This window comes from Pseudoliparis swirei, chromosome 7, assembly GCF_029220125.1.
Source record: "Pseudoliparis swirei isolate HS2019 ecotype Mariana Trench chromosome 7, NWPU_hadal_v1, whole genome shotgun sequence".
Classification (NCBI taxonomy): domain Eukaryota; kingdom Metazoa; phylum Chordata; class Actinopteri; order Perciformes; family Liparidae; genus Pseudoliparis; species Pseudoliparis swirei.
In genome coordinates, this window is record NC_079394.1 from 6,028,595 (window position 1) to 6,056,064 (window position 27,470).

A 27,470-nucleotide genomic window follows, 5' to 3' on the forward strand; every position below is an offset into this window, starting at 1 on the left:
CTCTAATTTTTATCACAAATCAACAGAGCTGAGATTCATCTGGTCCACTGACTTATGAATCATCTGTATATATTAGAAATGTTTGATGTATAACACGTGGGGGTGTGTCACATGCAAAAGACTTTAAACGGTGAATTTAATTTATTTTGTAAAATGTATAAAATGCCCCCAGCCTGCAGAGGGTTAACGTGACATATTTGAATGTCAGTCAGTTACCAAGGCCACTGGTTCTGCTGTGTTCAATGTTAAAGATGACAGGACCAATGGGGTCTCAATATACTTTTTTTTTACTAATCTGATGTTTCACTGAAGAAACAATTTATCATGTAGGAGCCTCTTTGAAAACACAGCTCTGTGTGAAGTTTTGTCTTTAAAAAGAATGAACTTTTAACTTTTAACTTTTAATTGCGATTAATCGCAATTTCAAAATGTGCGATTAATTAGTTAATTTTTTTTAATCGATTGACAGCCCTAGTATATATATATATATATCTTGAACCACAAGACCTTTCATGCATAGGTTTTTTTTGTTTTTGTCTTTATTATCTATATGTTGACGTTGGAATAACTTGCAAACAGCTGTATAAATTGAGGTCATTCCACTTTGTAAGGTGTGCTTTCCTTGGTTTGCTGTGATTTGTGAACAAACACACACTAAAGCCTTTAATGATTGGGTGTGGCAGAGGACACAACGGGCCCTGCTGTGCGTGCTGGGGTAAAAGCGGACTGCCCAGGCACGCCAGAGTCAGGAGCACAGTGCATGCAGGTAAAGCTGCACATATGACACATAACCTTTTCCACCATCTCTCCTTGTTGTGGAGCAGCTGAATTTGACTGTGTGCGTTCAGTGTAAACACAGTAGAAAACCTCTGAGCTGTCAGAGTGAACCACGAGCTTCAGAAAAGGTGGTAGCAGGAGGAACAACCTTGTTCCTGCCAATTCTCACCATCACTAAGAAATAAACTTTGTATTTGTCTCTAATCACACAGTTATTACTTCTCGCAAATCCTAATTTACAGCTTGGATAACTATACATAAAAAAAGTCTAATGTTTAACTAGGTGTGCTCTAATTTTTTATCACAAATCAACAGCAGCTGAGAGATTCATCTCACTCATGGTCCACTGACTTATGAATCATCTGTATATATTAGATGTCTATCCTAACCTGAGCAATGTATCCGTATGTAAACATTTCTTCATGGAATTATACAATATGTTCAGGACAGTGGGCACAGTTAAAATATTTAATGGTGCAGCTGCGTGCTTTCTTATATCTCTGGCTTGGCATGCTTATTCAGTTCAAGTGTTGCAATACAACATCATGTTATAACACAAGAAATCCCGAAAAAGTATTCCCTGACGGGCTTTGTGTCAGGGATATGAGCCCAATCGAGATTGTTATGACTTGATTAAAGAATTTTGACCTCAGATGCCATAAAATATTGCTTTATAGTTCTGTGTCAGTGCAATTAATTTTCTTTAGCAATGTTTAAAGTTCAGCACTGACAGGCATGATGGTTCTTGTGCAGCTCTTTGTTACATTAGTGAAATCTCTAATTCATGTGTACCTTGATTTGTCCCAGAGACAGATTAAGAATCAGCACAGGCAGACAAAGTGTTAATAAGAGAAGTGGAAAGAAGAGTGCACGACATCGGGGGAAGGGAGGTGAGCAAGCCTGTGTGATGGACAGGTAGAGTAGAGAACACAATAAAGGTGCATTTAGAGATGAAAGCAAACCAAGGGAGGTTTTAGCTCATGCTGTATGTGTGTGTGTGTGTGTGTGTGTGTGTGTGTGTGTGTGTGTGTGTGTATTGGGAGAAAATGGTTAATCACTCGTAACGGGATTCTCATTATACAGGGTGTGCCAGCGCTCAATCCTCTTGTCCTTGTTCTTCAAACACTCATACCAGTGCTTCAGCCTCTCTCCTTTGGCAGTGATGCCCAGCTGACACCCACCTGTGAGGAGGGAAAGGCAGCCGCTGGTGAGCAAGGGGCAAGCGGCAATTGTATTTTTGTTTCATCAAAGCAATTATGATCTAATATTTACCAATGTAGTCGTTGGACTTCCCAATATCGTAATCCCAAACAGAGATGTCTAAAGTCTTCTTGGCCAGGTCACTGTGTTTAATCTCATAGCCAAATTCCTGTAATTTGATCAAGAAATTAAATGTTGTTGTTTTTTTTCAGCCGCTTACTAACATTTTTCACATTTGAGATGCCCTGAATATAAACCCATATGAGTTGGTAATAATTTTGGGATGTGCTCATTTTTATTATTTGTAGCCCTTCATCTTGATCTCTCCTACGAACCTCATTATACTCTGGGTTTAAAGTCCTCTTCTTGATTTGTGTTTTGCACTTGGCCTTCTTCCCCATGTCAGGTTTCAGATATCTGAAAATGTAATATAATTCATTTTTGTCATTTTTAGAGTCGTGCGTTGACAATGTCAATGTACGTCTAATCCTGCTCTACCTACATTTTGACATATGGGTCAGAGTAGCCATTGGCATCCATGGCAGCCAGGTGGACACAGCGTACAACACCCACGAGGAGACGGTTCTGCTGGGTGCTGTACATGAGGGAGATCAGAACCCGGCCGCGCTCCTCTACCTCTCCCCCCTCTTTCCCTTGCTAAGACAAGGGAGTGAAAATAGTTCAGCAGGATGCATAAAAAGACTTTGCAAACATTTTATGGAGGAATCTGACATGTTCAGGCGTGCTTGGAAATAAAAGCATTGCCTCATCTTCGTAGAGAGAGATGCCTCTGGCTCCTCCAGCTGTTGCAGTTTTCTTTGTCTGCGAGGGGGGAACGGGATTACGGCAGGTCAATACGAGATCCCGACAAGAAGAACAGAGCATTGTTTGAATGCAATTACATTTCACTCACAGGGATAACTCTCTCCAGACACACGTTAAAGTTTTTCTTCTGGTTCAACTTCAGTTTCTTTAGCGCCACTCGGGTTTCCCCAATAAACTCATTATGACCAAACTTGTCCTCATCACAGACAGACATCCTGAAATAGAAAGAGAATCTAAATCACACAGACCTATGACCCTTTAAACGAGTCAACTAAAGTCACATTATGTTTGAAACATATAAACAGGCTAATTGAAGACCACCTGAGGTGTAGTATTCACCTGAGGGTCTTACGCTGCATGTCTTCATCTGTCAGGCCGTGGTAGATGAGTGTCTCATTCCACGCAGGGTTGCGGGTGTTTCTCAAGGTCTTTGTGCGCAACTTGTTAGACTGTTAAATGCAGGTTAGATCAAAACAAGGTCATGTAAATATCTCTAAGCATGTTAGCGCAACGCAAGATCTCACACATCGGTGGTTTGTGCTTTTTTATCACGGTAATAATCCATCTGCTGCGAATGTGATTGTGATTGCAATATTCTTTATTCTATTATTCAAAAAAAGCAAAGACGGAGGAGTCACAAAAATGTATTTCAATAAAAAGTCACCATAGACCATTTTTTTGAGTCGGTGGGGCAAGAACATTGTTCTTCCTCCACAACACTAATTATACCGAACTGTAATGGTAACTTTTGATGGGAAGCAGCAGCATATGGATTATTCCAGTGAATATAAAACATTTGGTTTACTTGAAAGTGAAGTGCAATATATCTTCACTACATCTTTTGCAGACATTTTATTTACAATGTCTCCATATCTGTTTCTCGAGATCGTCCACATGCTGATTTTATGTTGTCGTCAATTCAGACCACAGGGGGTCAGCCTTGAGCTAGCAGAAAGGGCTGTCATCAAACCTAGGGGATCTAAAATCACCCCGCTAATTTTGTTTTGCTTTGCAGGATATTAAAGTAATATAAATCTATACAGGGAAGTACAATTCTCATGTAGGAAATGTGCATATATTACCTTACTAGCCCCAGGCAGCAGATGAAGTTTGACATAAGGATCTGCCAGTCCATTTGAGTCCATGGGCTTCAGTCCCTGAGGAGAAATGGAGCACCATGTCCATCACATCATCACGAACAGCAGAGAGCAATTAAGCTAAAGTGCCATTCAGGAGCCTTTTAACATGAACCACTTGATTGTAATCGTGCTTTTGTGTGAGAGACTGCAAGGGATTGTGGTACCTTTGCTTTGAGAATGCTACAGTGGAGGCTGTTGCTTTCCTGTTCATAGAGCAGACTGAACTCTAGAGAGCCCAGGGTTGCTGAAAGAGTCCCAAAACAGTCGTTACATTAGGCTACAGAGACGTAGCAGCTGTGTGCTTGAATTATTAAGAGTATAACTGCAGGAAAATATTTTCTTGAAAATAAACAACACTCAACCTGAGAATAGAAGTGAGAACAACAACTAGCCCAGAATGGAGAGAAAGATGAAGTCTTGACCCTCACTCATGAAACATTCACAGTCCGTAAACAGCACAAACATCTCATTTCAAAGCAGGGGCATTAAAAATAAAATAAATGTTCAAGTCTCAAATGAAGGAGTTCCGAAAAAAAGGTTCAGGGTAAAAAAAAAGACTGAAATGCTGCCCACACAAATTTTCTTGGAGGGATTTCATTGCCTATCTGTAGGGGACAAAATGATCAAATGTCATTGGTTAATTTTTCTTATATAACTGTTAACTTTTCTGGGCTGAGATTCACCGTAAACTTGGTGCTCAAAGAACTACTTCCAAAACTAAGAGTCTACAACCATAACAAATAAGCAGAATTAGATCAATCACCTTTATCTCATGATCAGATAGATCAACATCAAAACACACAATCCATAAGACCTCAAATTACTATGACTTATTACATTCAATTAGCGTAAGTTATACACAGCCGAGCAGAGTGACTGAAACCCGTCAGCATCACAGAACCAAACTGTTCTCACCATCACATCTCTCTAGAGAACAGGCACATACAACCAGTTTCACTCCCGACATAAGGGATCTATATCCTGTTAGCCCTGTTGTATCTCAAATCATTTGCACAGCTCCACATTCCCAGACCTCAATAAAATAAATTAACACGCAATCCCCTTGAGAGAGAATACAGGCCACCTGATGCTGCAGGCAAAGAACATGAATGGCATGGCACCATTCTCATCATTAAAATGGGATATGGAATATATGAAGAAAAAAAACAGTACAATGACATAGCTTATCTATCACTAGTGATTTCAAAGTTCACATCTTTCTCTGCCTGAGTTCCATGGATATTGGGCATCATGCCTCGATAACACATGATTCTTATCATTTGTCATTTCCTACCCAGATCAATAGACACTGCCAAAATGATACATCCTGTATGCAATGAGTTTTGGGGATTTAGATATGGATTATTACCAACGGACTTAAAGGCGGAAATCAAGAATGAGCACGGTACCCCCTTCGGGGAACATACATGCCATCAACACCCAATACTGCATGAAAAGAAAACACCCTATCAGTAGCTGGAATTAAAGGAAATAAATCACCTATATGTCAAACTGTGCATGAGGTGAAATTAAACTAGGCACACCAGCTACTGCGCTCCATGAGAAGAGTGAGCAGGTGGTGTACTTACTGGCTTCATCTGAGTCATAGTCATTGGCCTCCTCCTCCTCCTTAGCTGGGGGAGGTTGCTGTCGGGCAGGAGGAGCGCCGTAGGCAGCGGGCTGCCTCCGGTCCTCTCTTGCTGCAGGAGGTGCTCTCTGCTCTGGAGGAACTGCACCAGAGGAGTAAGCCCCTCCATCTCCTGCCACTGGACCTACAACCACATCCAATTATCTGTGACTACAAAATAATAACACCACTATGGATGCAATATGTGGTCTCTTTATTAGGACGTGATGAAAGTAGAGTGTCCTCGGTGTCTCTCACCCTGCTGGGCCATGGAGGCTGATGCAGCAGGCTGTGGTCTGGAGCTCTGGACGGGAATCATCTTCTTCATCGCCACTGGGCTGCCCTGCCCCGCCTCTTCAGGGCCAGCACCGCCCGTGGCCATTCGAACAGCTGATGGTTTAGGGGCCACAGGTGGGTAACTAGCACGGCCCTCTGGCTCTGGGCCTAAACATATGAAAGAATAGCATACTACATTAAACCCACAGACACACACTATGCATGGGGGAGACACGCATAATCACACCAAGTCAGGCTCCTATTGCAGTGGAATCTGTAATACTCCTAAGTCTCTCTGGATATGTTTGATGTTGCAGCTTTTTTGTTGCAAAGGCATTGACCTACATACAGTACACTACAACACACTGTGGTAGCATAACACAGTACATGTGGCAGCTATAGACAGTAGTCTGCTCATCTGCTCCTCTTTTCTAATGCCGGAATCACATTGAAAGTGTGAAATGATGTGACCCATCATGCCGGCACCACCTGGAGGCTCATCCCATGTCACAGCATGCACCTTCCGGCAGCTTAATTGAGCTCTTCATCCCCCTCCTCTGCAACAGTGGGCAGTACTGCCAAATTTGGGAAGCAGATAAAAGGTTTGAAAAGAGCAATGAGAGGCGGGTTGCAAGAAGACCTGTGTGCAGAAGTTGATCTAATGAGACTGAAGAGGTGGTGCTTTACAAATGCTCGTTGCTAGCTTTAGGAGGTACAAATTAAATGCACAATGGGTCTTTCCAAATGTTGAATGTCGTCCAATTGGGTTTTTGTTGAGGATTCCAATGTGATGCTAACTTCCAGAGTTGTCCTACACAAACAATGTAATCCCTCCAGCACTCTCTACAATATGCCATTATACTATCAGTGGCACACCATAGTCATCAACAGCATGTCTCCTAGCAACACAGGTCACCAGATGTCAGTCTGCCATGGGAAACGCCCACCCAGAGGCTTGAAGCATTCATGTACAAAAATGGGTTTATCCCCTTTTGAAAATATCCTATTGTGTCAAATGGAAAAACATATGAACAATAGCTGAAGGGTTTATTTGTAATACTCAAAAATGTGAAAGCATTCAAATTTCAGTTTGACAAAAAAAGAGTCAACACTGATGAAGAATGAGAATCTCAAATCTCACAAGAAGCTCGAACAGAGTGGCAGATCTTTTTTTTAAAGACTTCTCGATAATTAAAACTTAAAAACCTGAAATGTGCTGCAGAGAGGCAGGAGACTGGCTCTGACTGAGGGTGATAAGGATCTGCATGTTCCCGAATGTAAACGTTCAGAATAACAAAAAAAGACTGCAGGGCCAAGCTGAAGGGGCAGATCTACCTGGTTGGGTGACTGCCTGCCTGGGCTTAGAGGCTTGGGCCTCCTTAGGCTCTGCCGCGTCCTGGGCTCCTGGCTCCCTTGCTTTAGATAATGGCATTGGCGATGGCAAGAAATGTTTGGGAAAACCTTTGAAGAACCAGGCACCAGACCTCTTCCACACCTGAGAAATAACAAAAATGTACGCGCGTTACAGACTTTCCCACAGACAGTTGAATTATTTGATTAGTTTACTGGTGGAAAGCACTCACCTCTCGCTGTTCTCTGCAGATCTTGCAAAGCCACACAGCACGTGGCCGACTGCTACACTGTGTACCACACTTGGTACACATGTTCTACACGACAGGAGAAAATGAAGATTTCCAGCTGCTCGCCATTTACAATGCTTTGATAAATAGTTAACTCATAGGACCATGACCTCTAGATTTGTATGATGTGCAGCAGGGAACCTTTTTTTTTGCTTGTAATAATCGGTGGACTCATTATCTACCTTTTTGCAGTCCTCACACACCACTGAGCTGACCCCAGGTGGCCCAAACTGCTCCCCACACAGCAAACAGCGTGACTGCCCATCCCCACACACAGTCTTCTTCATGTCGTCTAGGCGATTTATCAAGCGCCTGCGACAACAAAGAGGAAAAGTATTTCAAATGTCACCGTTAATCATCTCAGGTATGAATGTATACATGTCCTCAGTCTCAACAGACGTTTTTTGTTTTCACACAGGCACTTTGGAGAAACCGCTGCATGTTTTACGATCTCTCACCCAATTCTCTCCTGCTCCATGGCCTCCATTTTCTCAGCACGGACAATCACATTGTTTATGATCTCTTTCTCTTCATCTGTCAGGTCTGGACCAGGACCAGGGCCTGGCTGCATGGTCCAGTTCCCCCTGCCAGACAAACACGTTCTCCAGTTGATGTTAAGCTGCTTCTGATGATTTTACTAAACGATAACCAATCATACATTTGCATACACGCAGCATTAATATATTACTGCTTTCTGAACAGTTACATATCAGAGATACGTGATGCAGATAAGGGATGTGGAGTAGGAGTGTGTCTACTTACTGCTCTTTATCACTGTGTCAAAGATCACGCATCAGAGGAATGCAAGTGAAACAAAGGAGAGTACAGCGCAGATTAGTCGACTCTCAGTGAAGGTTGACAAGACGATAATGCTCTGACAGTCATGCTTACCTGGCGTGCATAGTCCTCTGCCTGTCGTTGGACTGCCAGCGATCCGAGCTGCTGCTCATCGCTGTGTCCGTCATGCTGCTCTGTCAGAGTCTGCAGATAGACCGACACAAAGACAGAGATCAATTCAGCATGAAATACTCTTGGTATGAAGTTGGCAGATGTTCCTGACATGAGTTAAAGAGCTCTTAATTTGGGTGGGAATCGATGTTTGTTTTAATTCTTTTTAAAGTTTGACTTGCGTGTTGTGTTGAGTAGCGATCCTCTATCCTTATCCGATACTTATACAGCACTGAGTTAACTGCCACTATTGCGGCTCTCTCATCAAAAAGGATATTGCGTGCAAATTTGTGAGCCACAACATGCTGACTAGGAATTGGCAAGTCACCAGATACACTTCCTTTAATTGCCACACAGTGGTTTAGTGCTAAATAAAAGCCAGCCAAAGATGACCTCATTGTAGTGGCCATTATAAGTAAAACTAACGAATAAATAACAAAGAAATTTTTATTACGTTTCTAAAAAAGTAATAATCTTCCCTTCATCTACTTGCGTCCTATGAAATATAATTTACCATGCAAGCACATGTCCTGGTGCCAGATTTACAGCCTAATCACCATCTTCTCCTGCCAAGCCTGTTTTTATCAAATTCTCTCCACGGACAAATTGAAGACAGTAATGGACAGAGGAAAACTCTGCATAAAAATAGCACAAATGAAAAGGATCTGTCAAATACAAGCCTGAGCGACGCTCGGTTCTAACAAGGTTAGCGTTGCAGAGTGGTGAGTATTGCAAAGGGAACAAAGCAAAACCCTCCTGTGCATTAGTGACCAGAGTGAAATTACACTGAAGTGGGTGGTGTGATTTCTTCCAGTTTGTGACTCCACACATATCAAAGAAACAGATGGTTGCATATCGCAGGCGTGGCTCAATTATGCCACGATACATGAGGAGGAGGAGAAGGGGAGTGACAAGGATGACTAAGAGTCTTTGTTTCCAGCGTTTGTGATTGTGCACGATTGAAGCTGAGGCTTTTATCCAAAGCGATGTATTCACAGTTGACAACCACTTCTACTCTTACTCTGAGGATGTTGGAAGGACCGGGTGTGTGGTCAGGTGTGATGGGAGGGGGGGGGGGGGGATGATGTTCCATTTATAAGATCTATTGTGCAGTTATTGCCACCCTGTGTGGTGAAATTGGTACTGGATTGTTTGTGGGATGGCTTTGTCGTCAGAGTATGTGAAGTACTGGTGCAGGCAGAGAACTCAGCCCAGTGCAAACGATGACACTGGGAAACAGCGAGCTGTCAACTGGTTTCATTTCCCACAAAGCCCTTATCCATATGATACACCAGCAATATCATTTAATGTAATTTAATTATCAGATTGACATAATACAAATGATGTCAACACAAATCACTGAGGCGAGTGTGTGTTTGTGTGTGTTTGTGTGTGTGTGTGTGTGTGTGTGTGTGTACGTGCGTGTCGCTGTGTAATTGTTTTCAAGCCTCTGTTAAGCAAATCATGGAGTGATGCTGCAGCAGCCGCAGTCTGGAGGATCGAGCAGTGTATGTCCTGAGGGTTAGTGCTAGCAGCTAGAGAAGAAAAAGGAGCGACAAGAGGATATAAAAGTCTCTCTGGAGCTACACATGTCCAGAATTATGATGGTGCAGGACGAGGAGAGGGCAGGTTTTGGAGAGATACCGTAAGGAATGCTTAATGATAAGGCTAAAAGGAAAATCAATACATTTCACTTGTCCTCAGCTTTTCACAGCACTATAGAAGCTTGGAGAAAGTGAAGCGGGAGTGAAAGGGAGGGGTACACCGCCGTCTCTCTCATTCAGCTGCTCGTATTATGCTGCGTAACGTCATGGCACATAGCTTTTGAGCTCTAATCTGTTGCTGCACTGTTTGCCGGATTCAAAGAAAAAAAGGGAATTTGCCATGCTGTCAATAGAATCTCTGGGTGTGTTATTTCCCCTCTGATGCTGCATGCATCCTGCCAACAGTGGCAACACATGTCTTCAGGGAGCATTTGTCATTTTCCACTTTTCCAGCAGTCTGATGGTTCAGACACTTTGACTGTACTGCATATAGCATATACACCGAAGTTCTCAAGCGTGGTCCTCACTTACCAAAATGTATTAGCATGCAGGAAATATCTTATCTTATGAATATCCTGAATGATTGAAGCCACACTTTTCTCGTAAGGAGATGTCAGTATAGGCTTTGATTCTTCTAACATGGAAAGGCTTGGTTTCACTTACTGTGCAGTCAGAAAGGGTTTAAATATCAGACGTATTCAAAATGTATCTGAGGTCAATTATAATGGCAAATAATGTCAGATTGAGTCTTTCTATTTTTCAGATCTGACATCACTGTGACCCTCAGACGATCCCCCTCGATGCTCTTGACTTTATAAATGCATCTGCGTCATCATCAGTGAATGTGATTGGTGCAACAGTCATCTTGTACATGTTTCCTCCCATATAGGATGAGTCAGCCAGGTGGTTGATTCTTCTCTGGAGAGCAGCAGATATTTTCCTGTGGGTTTTGTATTTTCCAAAATATCGTTACGCCTCGATGACTCGATGATGCTTTCAGCCGTGGCTACAAAGTGGTACAACCACACAACAATGGCTACAAATACACCGGGCATGAATAGATTTAGAATTAGATTATGAGTGAGATGACAACAGGAAAGACCGGAGGGAGTGCATTGACTCAAGCTAGTCATCTGTCCAATCCATCCACGCAGCAGGATCTCTCCTAAGTAGAGTTTCTTATGAGGGTGGAGAGGACCAATCTGCAAAGCTGTGTCTCCTTCTCGGGCCCTTGGAGGACAATCAATTAAAATCTGCATCCTTACATCTTCAGAGATGTATGACTACAGAGCTCCCAGAGCACACCCTAAAATTACACATCCATTTTTAGAAACCCAACCAAACATTCTCCTTGGATACTTGAAGTCAATGTTCAGTGTGAGTAACTAGTCGTATGCAGAGACTCTTGTTGTTATGTGACTTTTGATGGCAGGTGTATGACTCATTACAGCAGAACATATGACTAGGAAAGGAGTAGAGCTGGATAAGAGCACTTTGCTATGGCTGACAACCTGTCAATTTGTCAAGATTTTGTTAATTTGGTTAATTGCATGTTATTCATGGCTGGATTGATACAACATGGATTCAGAGGGGTGGGGAGCATGTCCTCTGCTCCAAGAGCAGGAAAAAACAATACATAAAAATAAGGTTTTAAGAGTAAAATGCATCCCTAAAAGTAATTATTACTGGAGTGTGACTTTGTTGACTCCACTTGTACATAACAACATATCTAACATATTGTTCTATACCCTCTTTTGTGTCTTATTTGTTAATGTATTGAAGATACTGACATTGGAACACAACGTGGTACTGCACTTCAATTCCAGGGCAACAATTCCCTCGCCATCCTCCAAGAAGCATAATTACAAAATGGGTTAATGAGAATAAGAGATCAATGCAGACTCCCACACTTAGTTTCACTTTCATTTATCTTTCATCGAGCCACCATTTTTACTTCAATGCCTTGGGCTACAACATACTTACGGAGATCGGATGTCGCCCTACAGCTCTGCTGTAGCCAATACTCAATCATCTTCCAACACCCCTTATCGTTGACCAGCAGAGTGCTTACATCAGCACTCCTCCAAAACATTTTCCAAGGTGCTGGTTCTAAGTAGATTTCAGTGTTGATATTCATGTGAGCAAAGCATATCCAGCCTACCAATGATGTAATAGTCCTGGTGAAACCATGCATGTCTTTTTCAGTTTACTGCGAACATTAATGTTTCATCAGCGGTAATACACCCTGTTTTTTCCCATTAAAGATCCAATAAGCTTGCAAACCATACACAATTTGTCACAGTGCTGCAAGAAAACTCGGCTATGACATATTTTAAAAGTTAGTTATTACTGGGCATGTATTTCCCTGTGTGACTTTGTATTCACAATTTATCATGTTATGAAACACCGTTAAACCAAGCAACATTTATTTTTCGTTAAGCCTAAATGTTTGGTGTGAAATTAATGTGATACTATTATTTCTTCCCTTTTTATTATCCTGCCAACTGTGTAATAAACGGTGATGCATACATTTTCATTTTTGCAAAACAAATCTATATAGCCGAGTTATAGAAGAGAAAATAAATAACATATTTAATGTAGTTTAATTCTGGTCTGGCATTCATTCAGATTGTTTTATGTATTATGAAACACAACACAGGCTGAGATCCTCAGACAGGAGAATCTTGGCCGGTCTACAGTTACAACTCAAGTCCTGTGGTGATCTGGGACATCTAATCAGGGAAGACTCTTTAATTAAATTCACTTCTTCAGTCACATCTATAAATACAGACTTTTATGGGAGCTGATCAGAAGTCAAATTCACCTAATTCTTTAAGACAGAGAGAGGGCGATTCAAAATAAATAGTAACATCATTTGCAATCATACTGTCAACTTAGAAAGCAACATCTTATTGACAATTAAAAGGCACAGGGGTTTTGTGATTAAGAATATTATGCAAAAATGCAAAGACCATGAATGTGTACTGTTGTGCATATTATTGACTTATGAGTTATATACAGACCTTCACTTAACGTAAACTAGTTGACAAGTTACACTACCGTTCAAAAGTTTGGGATCACTTAGAAATGACTTTATTTTTCAAAGAAAAGCACTGTTTTTTCAATAAAGATAAGATTAAATTAATCAGAAATACACTCTCTACATTGTTAATGTGGTAAATGACTATTCTAGGTGGAAGTGTCTGGTTTCTAATGAAATATCTCCATAGGTGTATAGAGGCCCTTTTACAGCAACTATCACTCCAGTGTTCTAATGGTACATTGTGTTTGCTAATCGCCTTAGAAGACTAATGTCTGATTAGAAAACCCGTGCAATTATGTTAGCACAGCTGAAAACAGTTATGCTGGTGATATAAGCTTTACAACTGGCCTTCCTTTGAGCTTGAAGTTTGTAGAACAAAATTAATATTTCAAATATTAATCATTATTTCTAACCTTGTCAATGTCTTGACTATATTTTATATTCATTTGATAAATAAAAGTGTGATTTTTCATGGAAGACACGAAATTGTCTGGGTGATCCCAAACTTTTGAACGCTAGTGTACATGTCATCAAAAAAGTACAACCAGCTGCTCCTTCGCATTCTGTGGTGACATGTGACTCTAATGTCAAAAAGAAATTCAAACTCTGTGCAGTTTTTAAACCTATGGTACCACCATACAGCTGACAGGGCCATACACACAAGTAGTAGTTCACTATGGATGATTGGAGCATTAATTCTCTTTATAGTGAATGGAGTGTCACAAACATGTTCATTTGGTAAACTAACCATCTCTTGTCAGTATTTCTGTTGCTGGTAGCTACTGCTTACACACCAGGCATGCAGGCCAAATGGAGAGTTGCATTAGGAAAGACCAAATAAACTAGCTAGCCTCCCACTCCCAGTTGCATGGCACAACTACATACATCCCCCAAGGGGACTGTGAGCTGCCTGGACATGGGCAGGATTGTAAAGCACTGCACCAAGAAGCCTTCCACTGCAGGAAGAAAACATCACTCAGTATTTCTTAATTATTTAAAACTCCAACCCACCATTGCCTTTCTCAATCTCCTTTCCGGATTTAGTGCACGCTTTCTGTACTTGGTTCTGCATCAGGCGATATGTAGAGAACAGTGGATTTGGGTCGAGAAAAAATTGCAGAGCTTAAGACAAAAAGGATTCCACTCTATTTGGGGAAACAATAAGCATATTTGTTGGTCTTTTGGGTCAGTGTCAATGACAAATTGTTCATGTTTTCAGTCAGACCTGGCGTTGACAGTTACCATCTGTGGAACCACCTGTGAGTGCTTTTCACCCCTCGAATGCGTGAGTGGTGCACCGTTTCAAAAATACACACTCTTGGCAGGCATGTCTGCAGGTCCCGCATCGCTATAGAACAAACAGGAAAGACCCTCTAGTGACAAGCATGCTGTTATCCTGCTAACACTGTTGGCCACGTCGGCCCTCAACAGGGTGGGAGCTGTGTTTTTCATTCTTGAGTCAACTCGCTGAATTAGCAGGCGATATCCCAAGAGTCTCACGAGTAATCGTCCTCACATTTAAAAGGGAAAAATGTTCCTTTAATCCATGCCTTATTTTAGAGCTACAGAAGTAAACATCTATATTGAACATGGAGCAATCCAGCAAGAGTTTGCAGTGAGGCTCAAATGTGCTTGGCTGATGGGAATTCATCCCAGTAAGGCTGAGGACTTGAGATCTGGCTGCTGATATATTGGCCAGTCATGCTCCTTCAATTACCTCCCATCTTATCTCGGGGGATAAAGCACGACCAGACTGGGGCATTATAGTCACACTATGCGTCAATTTCCTACAAACCAGAAGTGGCCTGCATCTGGTGGTCTGTTGAGATATGGTTCTGAACATATCAGATCTCCCATCAATCCCTCAGTGTGATGGCTATTATTCTGCCTCTTTGTTGCTCGGCTTTGAAGATCTGGCATGGTTCAGCAGCTGGATATCTGACCCTCCCTCTTGTCCTACCAGCAAACGACAGGTACAAGGCCCCTGGGTGCATTTATAGCAGATCTCTGTTAACAAATGAAAGCTGGTTCTCATCTGAAAACACTGCACCACTAACGATGAGCTTTGGTCCAACCTCTGAGACAAAAGTCCTGATAGGAAGATTGGCTATGTGACTAAAAATGCAACGTTTATTTAGACGTCACCCTCCAGCTTCTAGGACAATAGCATTGTAGCTGATCTTTATAGATTCGACCACAACGCAAATGTATCTTTGTTTTTTAACTCCTAGCTCGCTTGAAGGAACTTTGCTTAAAGGCCACATTAATTACAACTGCAATGTGCCACAGTGTTTAGGCAGATCTAATCACCTGTTTCAGAGAGGATGGTGAATCATTTCTCATCGATCAGAAGATGAGAATTGACTCACTACATATACTGCTCGGGTTAGAAGCCACTCCCTTCTGAAGCTCGGCCACAAACGACAGTATAATCTCTTTGATGGAACTTTTTTTTTAAATTGCTCTGATGTAAGGCACAGAAACCAACATGTATTTTTAGTATAAACATGTATTTTTAGTATAAGCTCCAAATATGGATTGTGAAGAGCACAGAGGAACGTAGAGTTATACACCTTTACCAACTGTGGCCATGGTAACGGAAAGATCAGAAGATGAGGATCAGAATTATTAAAAGCTGCGTGCGTGCATGTGTGTGCACCACTCGATGTGTTTGTAGTAGAAGACACGGAACCTGTGCCAAATTTCAAAGCCCATGCAGCAGAACGGGTTATTGATGCAATAATAGTGTCAATGGATCATCTCTTGTTTCAATAAACGTGGTTGCAATTTGCAATCTTGCTTGGATGGTTGAAAATACAGAATCTTTAGAGAGGGAGAAAAGATGAAGACATGGGATTATGGGTACAGTCGCTTTGTATCCTTCAGATTTAAATTATGCAGTTAGCGTGCAGAGCACTTACTTCATTCCTTCATCTTTTTTCACCTTTTCCCTTAACACCCATGTTTCCTCATGCTTCCCATCTCTTCTTTTCCCTTGGTTCATGTGATGACACAATTTCCCCCTTTTCTCTCTTGACTAATTCCAGTCATATATGGACATAAAACAGTGGGCTGGCAGAGAGACTGAGTAATACACAGAGAGAGAGAGGTACTAGCAGAAGGGTGTCGTCCAATCACTACTGTGGTTGCTCATGTGAGAAAAGGCAGCTGCAGATATCTACCGTTCATTCAGTCTTTTCCTCCCCTCCCCCATCTAATCCCCACGCTTCAGGTCTGTACGAGTTGGAGATGGTGGCACCAACTGAGAGGTGGATTCCTAGCTTTTTTCTTCTTTCCTCCTTCCATATTTACACCAGAAGCAACACTCACTGCTCTGACCCACTAAGTGTAATAAGCAAGATGAGATAACAACACAACAAGTATGTGACTGAATCACCTGTCCTGTGGCACAGCTGGATTTGAGAGCTGCCCTGCCCACATCAGCATTTAGAGACATAACTGATTTGTTCCTCTTAGTCTGCAGGCACATCAAGCCCCATTGTGCACTCCTAAAAATCCTGCAGCAACGCCCAGGGACCGCAACCACACAATGTCCCACATTATTTACTACGTCTGTTTTATTATGTCAGATCTATAACAAGGAGGCACGCGTGTATGAGGACCGCAGCCAGCAAAATGTGTTGTTTTAATTCATGTTAAGAGGGATCTAGCAAAACCTATCGAGCTACACCAATAGTTATATGCATTGGCCATTCATGAATAAACTACTAGTGCATCGCAACATTAGAGCATGCTGTAGTAAATCAATGCAACAATTATATAAGGAGGTAATCAGCTCTATTAACACGTCTGATGAATGACAGGAGCATTCTACTGCAGAGCAATGCTTCCAGTTCGACATGTTTTCACTAAAACAAAGGACTCAATCAAATGTTCATTTACATAATGTGTACCTCATATAGCTTAACTAGCAGCAGCTCAATTCGTTCTGAGTTACAATGCCTGCAAATGTTTCTTTTGTCATTCAAATGACTCAGTAAGTAACAGGCTCATAAAGGCATTCCATCCAATTAATAAATGCAGGCAAAAAAATGTGTTCCCTCATAAGAAATCATTTGATGCCCCTCTCTCTTGTGAATGAAATGCTGCATTCATTCAACTTGTAAATGAGAATGTTCTCACTGACCAAACGCAATAACATCACAGATTTTAGGTCAACGACGCAATGTTTCAAAAACCTTCGAAGGAGATCATATCCTACCTGATAATCCAGCCCTGCTTTTCGCTCTCCTCCCTCTCGGGGAGCTGTCAGGGAATGATGCGGACTAAATGTCTGTGCAGCGCCTGGATACGACCACAGAGTCACTCATTGCGCATGGTGCCTGTCACCAAACCCCGTGTTTTTATTTCTTGCCTGGAGTAGTAGTCTGTTGCTCGAGGCACAGCGGGTCACCACAATGCGTGGGAACCCGTATTCTATCCTGCGTGGTGGATGGAAAGCCCTTGGTGCCCTGGGAAGGAAACCCCTGGATCTGAAGTGAGAACACTAATGCTTAAGTGGGCAGTCATCGCCTGATCCGATTGTCTCTTTATGAAGCGCATAGTATCTAAATATGTCCCATCATCCATGCTGCCCGATTGAGTCATTTTCTATGAGATTATTTATATGCGCTGTGGTGATTTGTAACTGCGCTTTATGGTATTTTAAAATGCACACAATGATACGGTTGTTGCCAGTTTAACTGGGATTTAAATGTAACGGTAATGATTTCAAATGAGCTGCTGTTTTTTTTGTTCCTTCATTTCCCTTCTGTGTTTATTAATAATAAGCAAAAACAACCACAAATAACGACATTGTAGTGATATTTAAACGAGGACACTACAATATCGTTATTCTTCCTACACCATGATGCAATGTGCGGGCATTTTCCTTGCAGTAGCAACGATTACGTTTCCAAATGTAACCACTGATATTCTAACATCAGCGTCTCAATTACGAGAATGTATCGCCCCTTTTATTGTTACTGTGCAGAGATTCCGCCATCTATTGGATTGAGTGAGTACTGCACCAAAGAAAGGACGAAATTGACCTCTTTTGCTGAATAACATACATGCGTGTGTAACATGGGTGCACTCGGCAAATAAAGTGCAAAAAAACACTGACAAATACTTTTGATTTTCATAATTATAGGCAGACTTGTTGACAGTTACTAAGTTATATGTGCCACACCTACACACAGGAAAAGAGTGAAGGCGAAACAAGAGGCCACTCCTCTCCTACTTCCGCATTCGTTTCTCACTTAGAATATTCTGATACATGTGGTGCAGACCTCCACTGAGAGATGTGGGTCAGACAGGCAGAGATGCTGCTACCTGTGTTTCAGACGGTGGAAACGAGAGGATCGGTTGTGTGTCATCGGCATCGCGATGGGAGGAGAAGCCACGCGAACGAATGAGAGCCGAGAGGATCAGTCAGAGAGAAGAGGAGGGGAAGCGGTCTGGATATTCTACTGTGACAGGGAATTGTAACTTTAACCATGTTGGCACTCTGTGTGGGGGCAAAACATTAGACATGTAAACATGAGAGAGGCATTCATGAGTCATGCTAATGGTAGCGGACATCAGAGCGCTGCTGCTAGCGGAGCTAGAAGCTAGAGCTAGAGCTAGAGCTAGAAGCTAGAAGCTAGAGCTAGAGCTAGACGCTAGAGCTAGAAGAACCCTGGTTTGAAAGGTTCTGTGTGGAACCAGAAATGGTTCCTTTGTGGTGTCACTCTGAAGAACCATGTTTGGTTCCAGACGCACCTTCAAGTTTCCATGTGTAGAGACTCGTTTTTTAACATTTCATGAACTTGTCGTGACATTAGTAAACAGAGTCGTACATTATTGAGTAAATAATTTGAGTTAGTAATATTTTATGTCTCCTCTTCTTCTTGGTGGAAGTGGAGGTTTGTGTCGCACTGGTTTGCACGACAATGAGCCGGTTTCCCTTTTAGCTGGAAATAAGCTTTACAACTTATTAAATAGTTCAATTATAATTCAACTTGACTATGGTGCGGATTATGTGGATTTATTTAAAATATATTATATTAATAGATATTGTTTTAATTTAGTTAATATATATTATATGAATATATTAGATTAATTAAATTAATATAATCCGCACAATCGGTCTGACATGACCACAAAGAGACACGCAATAACCAATATGAATTTAAATTGACAATAAGGGCTCGCAAAACAACTTGGATGCAAAATAACCATGCAAGAGTTGTTCAATCATTCTGATAAAGTGTATCATTATTTTAAAGTTTCTCACGACAATGACTTCCTGGATCCTGTTTCCATCACAATGTTGAACATACTTTCTTCACAGTAATATTTAAAAGTGTCATTTCAAAAGCAACAAACCCCATTTCACTCCTCGGTATCATCACAGGTTTATTAAGTGACTTTGTACAATACAAATGAAAAATAAAATGAAAAATACAGAAGTGGAGGACATAGCAATCACACAGGAGGAAACCATCAGGAACAGGTCAGCCAACCACAGGGACAGGAAGTGCAGGGAGACAGAGGACACGAAGGACAAGGACTTCAAAATAAGACCCCAAAACGTCCAGTGATGTCGTACTGTTACACACATGCAGAGCACTTTTCAGAGCTTAATGCTCCTCATTGATGAAAATGAGCCATTTACATGGCGGGGTCGATGCATTTTACCCAAAACTCTGCGGTTTAGTTACTCTTTCATCTTTTTACGTGCATAACATTTTAAGGAAACGGATTGTTTTTGCGGAGATAAAGTTGTTTCTGCTGATAGTGAGAAACTAACGGCCCCCACGGAGACAGCATCCATATTAAAATCAGGGACCGGTCCCGACTCCCCTCTGGCACCTCCACCCCGCATCTACTCCCTTGGCGCCTCCACTCCCCTCTGGCACCTCCACCCCGCATCTACTCCTCTGGCACCTCCACCCCGCTCCACCCTCTCCCTCTGGCACCTCCACCCCCGCATCTACTCACCTATGGCGCCTCCACCCCCCGCATCCACTCCCCTCTGGCACCTCCACCCCCCGCATCTACTCCCCTCTGGCACCTCCACTCCCCCCCCTCTGGCACCTCCACCCCCTGCATCCACCCTGGCGCCTCCACTCCCCCTCTGGCACCTCCACCCCCATCTACTCCCTCTGGCGCCTCCACTCACCCCTCTGGCACCTCCACCCCATCTACTCCCCCTCTGGCGCCTCCATCCCCCTCTGGCACCTCCACCCCCCGCATCTACTCCCCTCTGGCGCCTCCACTCCCCGCATCTACTCCCCTCTGGCGCCTCCACTCCCCCCCTCTGGCACCTCCACCCCGCATCCACCCCTCTGGCCTCCACTCCCCCTCTGGCACCTCCACCCCGCATCTACTCCCTCTGGCGCCTCCACCCCCTCTGGCACCTCCACCCCGCATCTACTCCTCTGGCGCCTCCACTCCCCCTCTGGCACCTCCACCCCCATCCACTCCCCTCTGGCGCCTCCACTCCCCTCTGGCACCTCCACCCCCGCATCCACCCCTGGCGCCTCCACCCCCTCTGGCACCTCCACCCCGCATCACTCCCCTCTGGCGCTCCACTCCACCCCTCTGGCACCTCCACCCCGCATCCACTCCCCTCTGGCACCTCCACCCCGCATCCACTCCCTCTGGCGCCTCCACTCCCCCCTCTGGCACCTCCACCCCTCATCCATCCACTCCTCTGGCGCCTCCACCCCCTCTGGCACCTCCACCCCCTCTACTCCCCTCTGGCACCTATTCACTGCTTTGTGAACCCATGACCTCTGGCACCTCCACCGCATCCACTCCCTCTGGTCCACTCCCCCTCTGGCACCTCCACCCCATCTACTTTAGGCCATATTTTCCTCCACTTGTACCTGAGGTCAATTGTCCCTATATAGAGACTGAGATTGTTCCAATTTTGGCATATGTCACTCCCTCTGGCGCCTCCACCCCCTCTGGCACCTCCACCCCCATCCCCCTCTGGCACCTCCACCCCGCATCCACTCCCTCTGGCACCTCCACCCCTGCATCCACTCCTCTGGCGCCTCTCCCCCCTCTGGCACCTCCACCCCGCATCTACTCCCTCTGGCGCCTCCTCCCCCCTCTGGCACCTCCACCCCGCATCTACTCCCTCTGGCGCCTCACCCCCCTCTGGCACCTCCACCCCCATCTACCCTCTGGCGCCTCCCCCTCTGGCACTCCCACCCTCTGGCACCTCCACCCGCATCCACTCCTCTGGCGCCTCACTCCCCCTCTGGCACCTCCACCCCGCATCCTCCTCTCTGGCACCTCCACCCCTCCCTCTGGCACTCCACCTCCCCCACCTCTCTACTCCTGGCCCCCCTCTGGCACCTCCACCCCGCATCACTCCCTCTGGCGCCCACTCCCCCTCTGGCACCTCCACCCCGCATCCACTCCCTCTGGCGCCTCCACCCCCCTCTGGCACCTCCACCCCGCATCTACTCCCTCTGGCGCCTCCACTCCCCCTCTGGCACCTCCACCCCGCATCCACTCCCTCTGGCGCCTCCACCCCCTCTGGCACCTCCACCCCGCATCCACTCCTCTGGCCTCCACTCCCCTCTGGCACCTCCACCCCCGCATCTACTCCCTGGCGCCCACTCCCCTCTGGCACCTCCATCCACTCCCACCCCTCTGGCACCTCCACCCCTACTCCCCTCTGGCGCCCACCCCCTCTGGCACCTCCACCCCGCATCCACTCCCCTCTGGCGCCTCCACTCCCCTCTGGCACCTCCACCCCGCATCTACTCCCTCTGGCGCCCACCCCCTCTGGCACCTCCACCCCGCATCACTCCTCTGGCGCTCCACTCCCCTCTGGCACCTCCACCCCGCATCCTACTCCCTCTGGCGCCTCCACTCCCCCTCTGGCACCTCCACCCCGCATCCACTCCCTCTGGCGCCTCCACTCCCCCTCTGGCACCTCCACCCCGCATCCACTCCCTCTGGCGCCTCCACCCCGCATCCCCTCCCTCTGGCACCTCCACCCCCTCGCATCCACCCTCTGGCGCCTCCACTCCCCCTCTGGCACCTCCACCCCGCATCCACTCCTCTGGCGCCTCCACTCCCCCCTCTGGCACCTCCACCCCCTCTGCATCCACTCCCTCTGGCCTCCACTCCCCTCTGGCACCTCCACCCCGCATCCACTCCCTCTGGCGCCTCACCCCCCTATGGCACCTCCACCCCCCGCATCCACTCCCCTATGGCGCCTCCACTCCCCCCCTCTGGCACCTCCACCCCCTGCATCCACTCCCCTCTGGCGCCTCCATCCCCCTCTGGCACCTCCACCCCGCATCCACTCCCTCTGGCGCTCCACCCCCCTCTGGCACCTCCACCCCGCATCCACTCCCCTCTGGCCTCCACCCCCTCTGGCACCTCCACCCCGCATCCACTCCTCTGGCGCCTCCTCCACCCCCTCTGGCACCTCCACCCCCCCTCTGGGCATCCACTCCCCTCTGGCGCCTCCACCCCTCTGGCACCTCCACCCCCATCCACTCCCTCTGGCGCCTCCACCCCTCTGGCACCTCCACCCCATCTACTCCCTCTGGCGCCTCCACCCCCTCTGGCACCTCCACCCCGCATCCACTCCTCTGGCGCCTCCACTCCCCTCTGGCACCTCCACCCCGCATCCACTCCCCTCTGGCGCCTCCACTCCCTCCCTCTGGCACCTCCACCCCGCATCCACTCCCTCTGGCGCCTCCACCCCTCTGGCACCTCCACCCCGCATCCACTCCCTCTGGCGCTCCACCCCCTCTGGCACCTCCACCCCGCATCCACTCCCTCTGGCGCCTCCACTCCCCCTCTGGCACCTCCACCCCGCATCACTCCCTCTGGCGCCTCCACCCCTCTGGCACCTCCACCCCGCATCCACTCCCTCTGGCCTCCACTCCCTCTGGCACCTCCACCCCGCATCCACCCCTCTGGCCTCCACCCCCTCTGGCACCTCCACCCCCATCCACCCCTGGCGCCCACCCCCTCTGGCACCTCCACCCCGCATCCACTCCCTCTGGCGCCTCCACTCCCCCCTCTGGCACCTCCACCCCGCATCCACTCCCTGGCGCCTCCTCCACCCTCTGGCACCTCCACCCCGCATCCACCCCTCTGGCGCCTCCACTCCCCCCTCTGGCACCTCCACCCCGCATCCACTCCCTCTGGCGCCTCCCCCCCTCTGGCACCTCCACCCCGCATCTCCCCTCTGGCGCCTCACTCCCCCCTCTGGCACCTCCACCCCGCATCTACTCCTCTGGCGCCTCCACTCCCCCTCTGGCACCTCCACCCCGCATCCACTCCCCTCTGGCGCCTCCACCCCCTCTGGCACCTCCACCCCCCATCCACTCCCTGGCGCCTCCACCCCCTCTGGCACCTCCACCCCGCATCCACTCCCCTCTGGTGCCTCCACTCCCCCCCCTCTGGCACCTCCACCCCCCACATCCACTCCCCTCTGGCGCCTCCACCCCCCTCTGGCCTCCACCCCTCTGCATCCACCCCCACCCCTCTGGCGCCTCCACCCCCTCTGGCACCTCCACCCCAATCCACTCCCTCTGGCGCCCTCCACTCCCCCTCTGGCACCTCCACCCCGCATCCACTCCCCTCTGGCGCCTCCCTCCCCCTCTGGCACCTCCACCCCGCATCCACTCCTCTGGCGCCTCCACCCCCTCTGGCACCTCCACCCCCGCATCCACTCCTCTGGCGCCTCCACCCCCCTCTGGCACCTCCACCCCGCATCCACTCCCTCTGGCGCCTCCACCCCCTCTGGCACCTCCACCCCATCTACTCCCCTACTCCCCACCCTCTGGCACCTCCACCCCCGCATCCACTCCCTCTGGCGCCTCCACCCCCTCTGGCACCTCCACCCCCGCATCCACTCCCTCTGGCGCCTCCACCCCCTCTGGCACCTCCACCCCGCATCCACCCCTCTGGCGCCTCCACTCCCCTCTGGCACCTCCACCCCGCATCCACTCCCTCTGGCGCCTCCCCCCCTCTGGCACCTCCACCCCTGCATCCACTCCTCTGGCGCCTCCACCCCCTCTGGCACCTCCACCCCATCACTCCCTCTGGCGCCTCCACTCCCCCCTCTGGCACCTCCACCCCGCATCCACTCCCTCTGGCGCCTCCACTCCCTCTGGCCCACCCCCTCTGGCACCTCCACCCCGCATCCCCTCTGGCGCCTCCACTCCCCCTCTGGCACCTCCACCCCGCATCTACTCCTCTCTGGCGCCTCCACTCCCCCCCCTCTGGCCCTCCACTCCCCCTCTGGCACCTCCACCCCGCATCCACTCCCTCTGGCGCCCTCACTCCCCCTCTGGCACCTCCACCCCGCATCTACTCCTCTGGCGCCTCCACCCCCTCTGGCACCTCCACCCCCATCCTCCCCTCTGGCGCTCCACCCCCTCTGGCACCTCCACCCGCATCCACTCCCCTCTGGCGCCTCCACTCCCCTCTGGCACCTCCACCCCGCATCTCCCTCTGGCGCCTCACTCCCTGGCACCTCCACCGCATCTACTCCTCTGGCGCCCACCCCCCTCTGGCACCTCCACCCCCCGCATCTACTCCCCTCTGGCGCCTCCACCCCCCCCGCTCTGGCACCTCCACCCCTGCATCTACTCCCCTCTGGCGCCTCCACTCCCCCCCCTCTGGCACCTCCACCCCCGCATCACTCCCTCTGGCGCCTCCACCCCCTGCACCTCCACCCCCGCATCCACTCCTCCTCTGGCGCCTCCACCCCCCTCTGGCACCTCCACCCCGCATCTACTCCCTCTGGCGCCTCCCCCTCTGGCACCTCCACCCCGCATCCACTCCCTCTGGCCTCCACCCCCTCTGGCACCTCCACCCCGCATCCACCCTGGCGCCTCCACCCCTCTGGCACCTCCACCCCCATCCACTCCCTCTGGCACCTCCACCCCCGCATCCACCACCCTCTGGCGCCTCCACCTCCGCATCCACCCCTCCTCTGGCGCCTCCACTCCCCCTCTGGCACCTCCACCCCGCATCCACTCCCCTCTGGCGCCTCCACTCCCCTCTGGCACCTCCACCCCCATCTACTCCTCTGGCGCCTCCACTCCCCGTTCTCTGGCACCTCGACCCCGCATCCACTCCCTTGGCTCCACCCTGGCACCTCCACCCTCGCACCTCCACCCTGCGCTCCACCCCCTCTGGCACCTCCACCGCATCCACCCTCTGGCCCTCCACTCCCCTCTGGCACCTCCACCCCCGCATCCACTCCCCTCTGGCGCCTCCACTCCCCCCTCTGGCACCTCCACCCCCGCATCCACCCCCCTCTGGCACCTCCACCCCCCGCATCTACTCCCCTCTGGCGCCTCCACCCCCCCTCTGGCACCTCCACCCCGCATCCACTCCTCTGGCCTCCACCCCCCTCTGGCACCTCCACCCCCATCCACTCCTCTGGCCTCCACCCCCCTCTGGCACCTCCACCCCCGCCTCCACTCCTCTGGCGCCTCCCCCCCTCGGGCACCTCCGCCCCTGCATCTACTCCCCTCTGGCGCCTCCACTCCCCCCCCTCTGGCACCTCCACCCCCCGCATCCACTCCCCTCTGGCGCCTCCACCCCCCTCTGGCACCTCCACCCCCATCCACTCCCTGGCGCCTCCACCCCCTCTGGCACCTCCACCCCGCATCCACTCCCTCTGGCGCTCCACTCCCCCTCTGGCACCTGCACCCCTGCATCCACTCCCCTCTGGCGCCTCACCTCCACCCCTCTGGCACCTCCCACCCCATCCACTCCCTCTGGCGCCTCCACCCCCTCTGGCACCTCCACCCCCATCCACTCCTCTGGCGCCTCCACCCCCCTCTGGCACCTCCACCCCCGCATCCACTCCCTCTGGCGCCTCCACCCCCCTCTGGCACCTCCACCCCGCATCTACTCCCTATGGCGCCTCCACCCCCTCTGGCACCTCCACCCCGCATCTACTCCCTCTGGCGCCTCCACTCCCCCTCTGGCACCTCCACCCCGCATCCACTCCTCTGGCGCCTCCACCCCCTCTGGCACCTCCACCCCGCATCTACTCCCTCTGGCGCCTCCACCCCCTCTGGCACCTCCACCCCGCATCTACTCCCTCTGGCGCCTCCACCCCCTCTGGCACCTCCACCCCGCATCTACTCCCCTCTGGCGCCTCCACTCCCCCTCTGGCACCTCCACCCCGCATCACTCCCTCTGGCGCCCACTCCCCTCTGGCACCTCCACCCCGCATCTACTCCCTCTGGCGCCCTCCCCTCTGGCACCTCCACCCCGCATCCACCCCCTCTGGCGCCACCCCCTCTGGCACCTCCACCCCGCATCCACTCCTCTGGCGCCTCCACCCCCCTCTGGCACCTCCACCCCCCGCATCTACTCCCCTCTGGCGCCTCCACCTCTCTGGCACCTCCACCCCGCATCTCCCTCTGGCGCCTCCACCCATCCACTCCCTCTGGCGCCTCCACCCCTCTGGCACCTCCACCCCCCATCTCCTCTGGCGCCCACCCCTCTGGCACCTCCACTCCCCTGCATCCACTCCCCTCTGGCACCTCCACCCCTCTCATCCACTCCCTGGCGCCCACTCCCCTCTGGCACCTCCACCCCTGCATCTACTCCCCTCTGGCGCCTCCACTCCCCCTCTGGCACCTCCACCCCGCATCTACTCCCTGGCGCCTCCACTCCCCCTCTGGCACCTCCACCCCCAGCATCTACTCCCTCTGCCTCCTCCCCCCCTCTGGCACCTCCACCCCCCGCATCCACTCCCCTCTGGCGCCTCCACTCCCCCCCCTCTGGCACCTCCACCCCCCTCTGGCATATATACATATATTTACATGTATCTAGCATTGTATTCAGATATTTCACTGCTTTTGTGAACCCATGACCTTTGGTAAACCAATTTTAAACACCAAAACAGTTGGTCCACATGAGTAAAGGTGTGTTTTCAGAAGAGATATGAAGAATTTTTAGAAATCGAACTTACATTTTCAGCTTTAGGGCCATATTTTTTCTTTCCACTTGTACCTGAGGTCAATTGTGCCTCATTATATAGAGAGCTGAGATTGTTCTGGAATTTTTGATGTATAACACATGGGTATGTGTCATATCCAAAAGCCTTTTAAAGGTGAATTTAATTTTGTTTTTAAAATCGAGAAAATGACCCCTGACTCCAGAGGGTTAATGTGTTGTCTGGAGCCAAAAGACACTCGGAAATGAACTTAGAAAGCCTTTTTGTCTTTGATCTAGTAAATACAGAATGACAGCACTCACCATATGTTGAAGTCCGCTGGATAAAGTAGCTTTGTGTGGGAGTCCTATTTATAGAAAGTCGTGCCTTTAATGTGTGACGTAGGTGCGACGTCACATTCCGGCCTCTGATCGTGAATGTTGGCGCTGTATTCTAGAGGAAAGCCCCGCCCCGCCCCCCCTTTCATTGCCCAAAATGGGTCCTAACGGTATAGGCTGCCT

General features: G+C 48.9%; 1 protein-coding gene across 1 annotated transcript; it reads right to left on the reverse strand.

Moving 5' to 3' along the window:
* Window positions 1-97: 97 nt before the first annotated feature.
* Window positions 98-27,348, reverse strand: LOC130196924 (rabphilin-3A-like). The gene is made up of 18 exons (XM_056419352.1): window positions 27,273-27,348; window positions 8,376-8,465; window positions 8,247-8,258; window positions 7,943-8,068; window positions 7,667-7,796; window positions 7,428-7,511; window positions 7,180-7,339; window positions 5,827-6,012; window positions 5,531-5,713; window positions 4,106-4,185; window positions 3,885-3,959; window positions 3,142-3,251; window positions 2,891-3,017; window positions 2,743-2,799; window positions 2,480-2,634; window positions 2,313-2,394; window positions 2,050-2,146; window positions 98-1,958 (listed from the first exon to the last, which is right to left on the reverse strand). The coding sequence occupies exons 2-18, from the start codon at window positions 8,447-8,449 to the stop codon at window positions 1,828-1,830; spliced, it is 1,869 nt and encodes a 622-aa protein (XP_056275327.1). The 5' UTR covers window positions 8,450-8,465; window positions 27,273-27,348; the 3' UTR covers window positions 98-1,827.
* Between the last annotated feature and the right edge of the window lie 122 nt (window positions 27,349-27,470).

Coding starts and splice junctions, on each gene's coding strand:
- LOC130196924 (XM_056419352.1), bottom strand. CDS start 8,449: ATGACGGACACAGCGATGAGCAGCAGCTCGGATCGCTGGCAGTCCAAC. Junction 7,797..7,942: donor ATGGAGCAGGAGAGAATTGG/GTGAGAGATCGT, acceptor TTGTTGTCGCAG/GCGCTTGATAAATCGCCTAG. Junction 3,252..3,884: donor TGCTGCCTGGGGCTAGTAAG/GTAATATATGCA, acceptor TGCATTTAACAG/TCTAACAAGTTGCGCACAAA.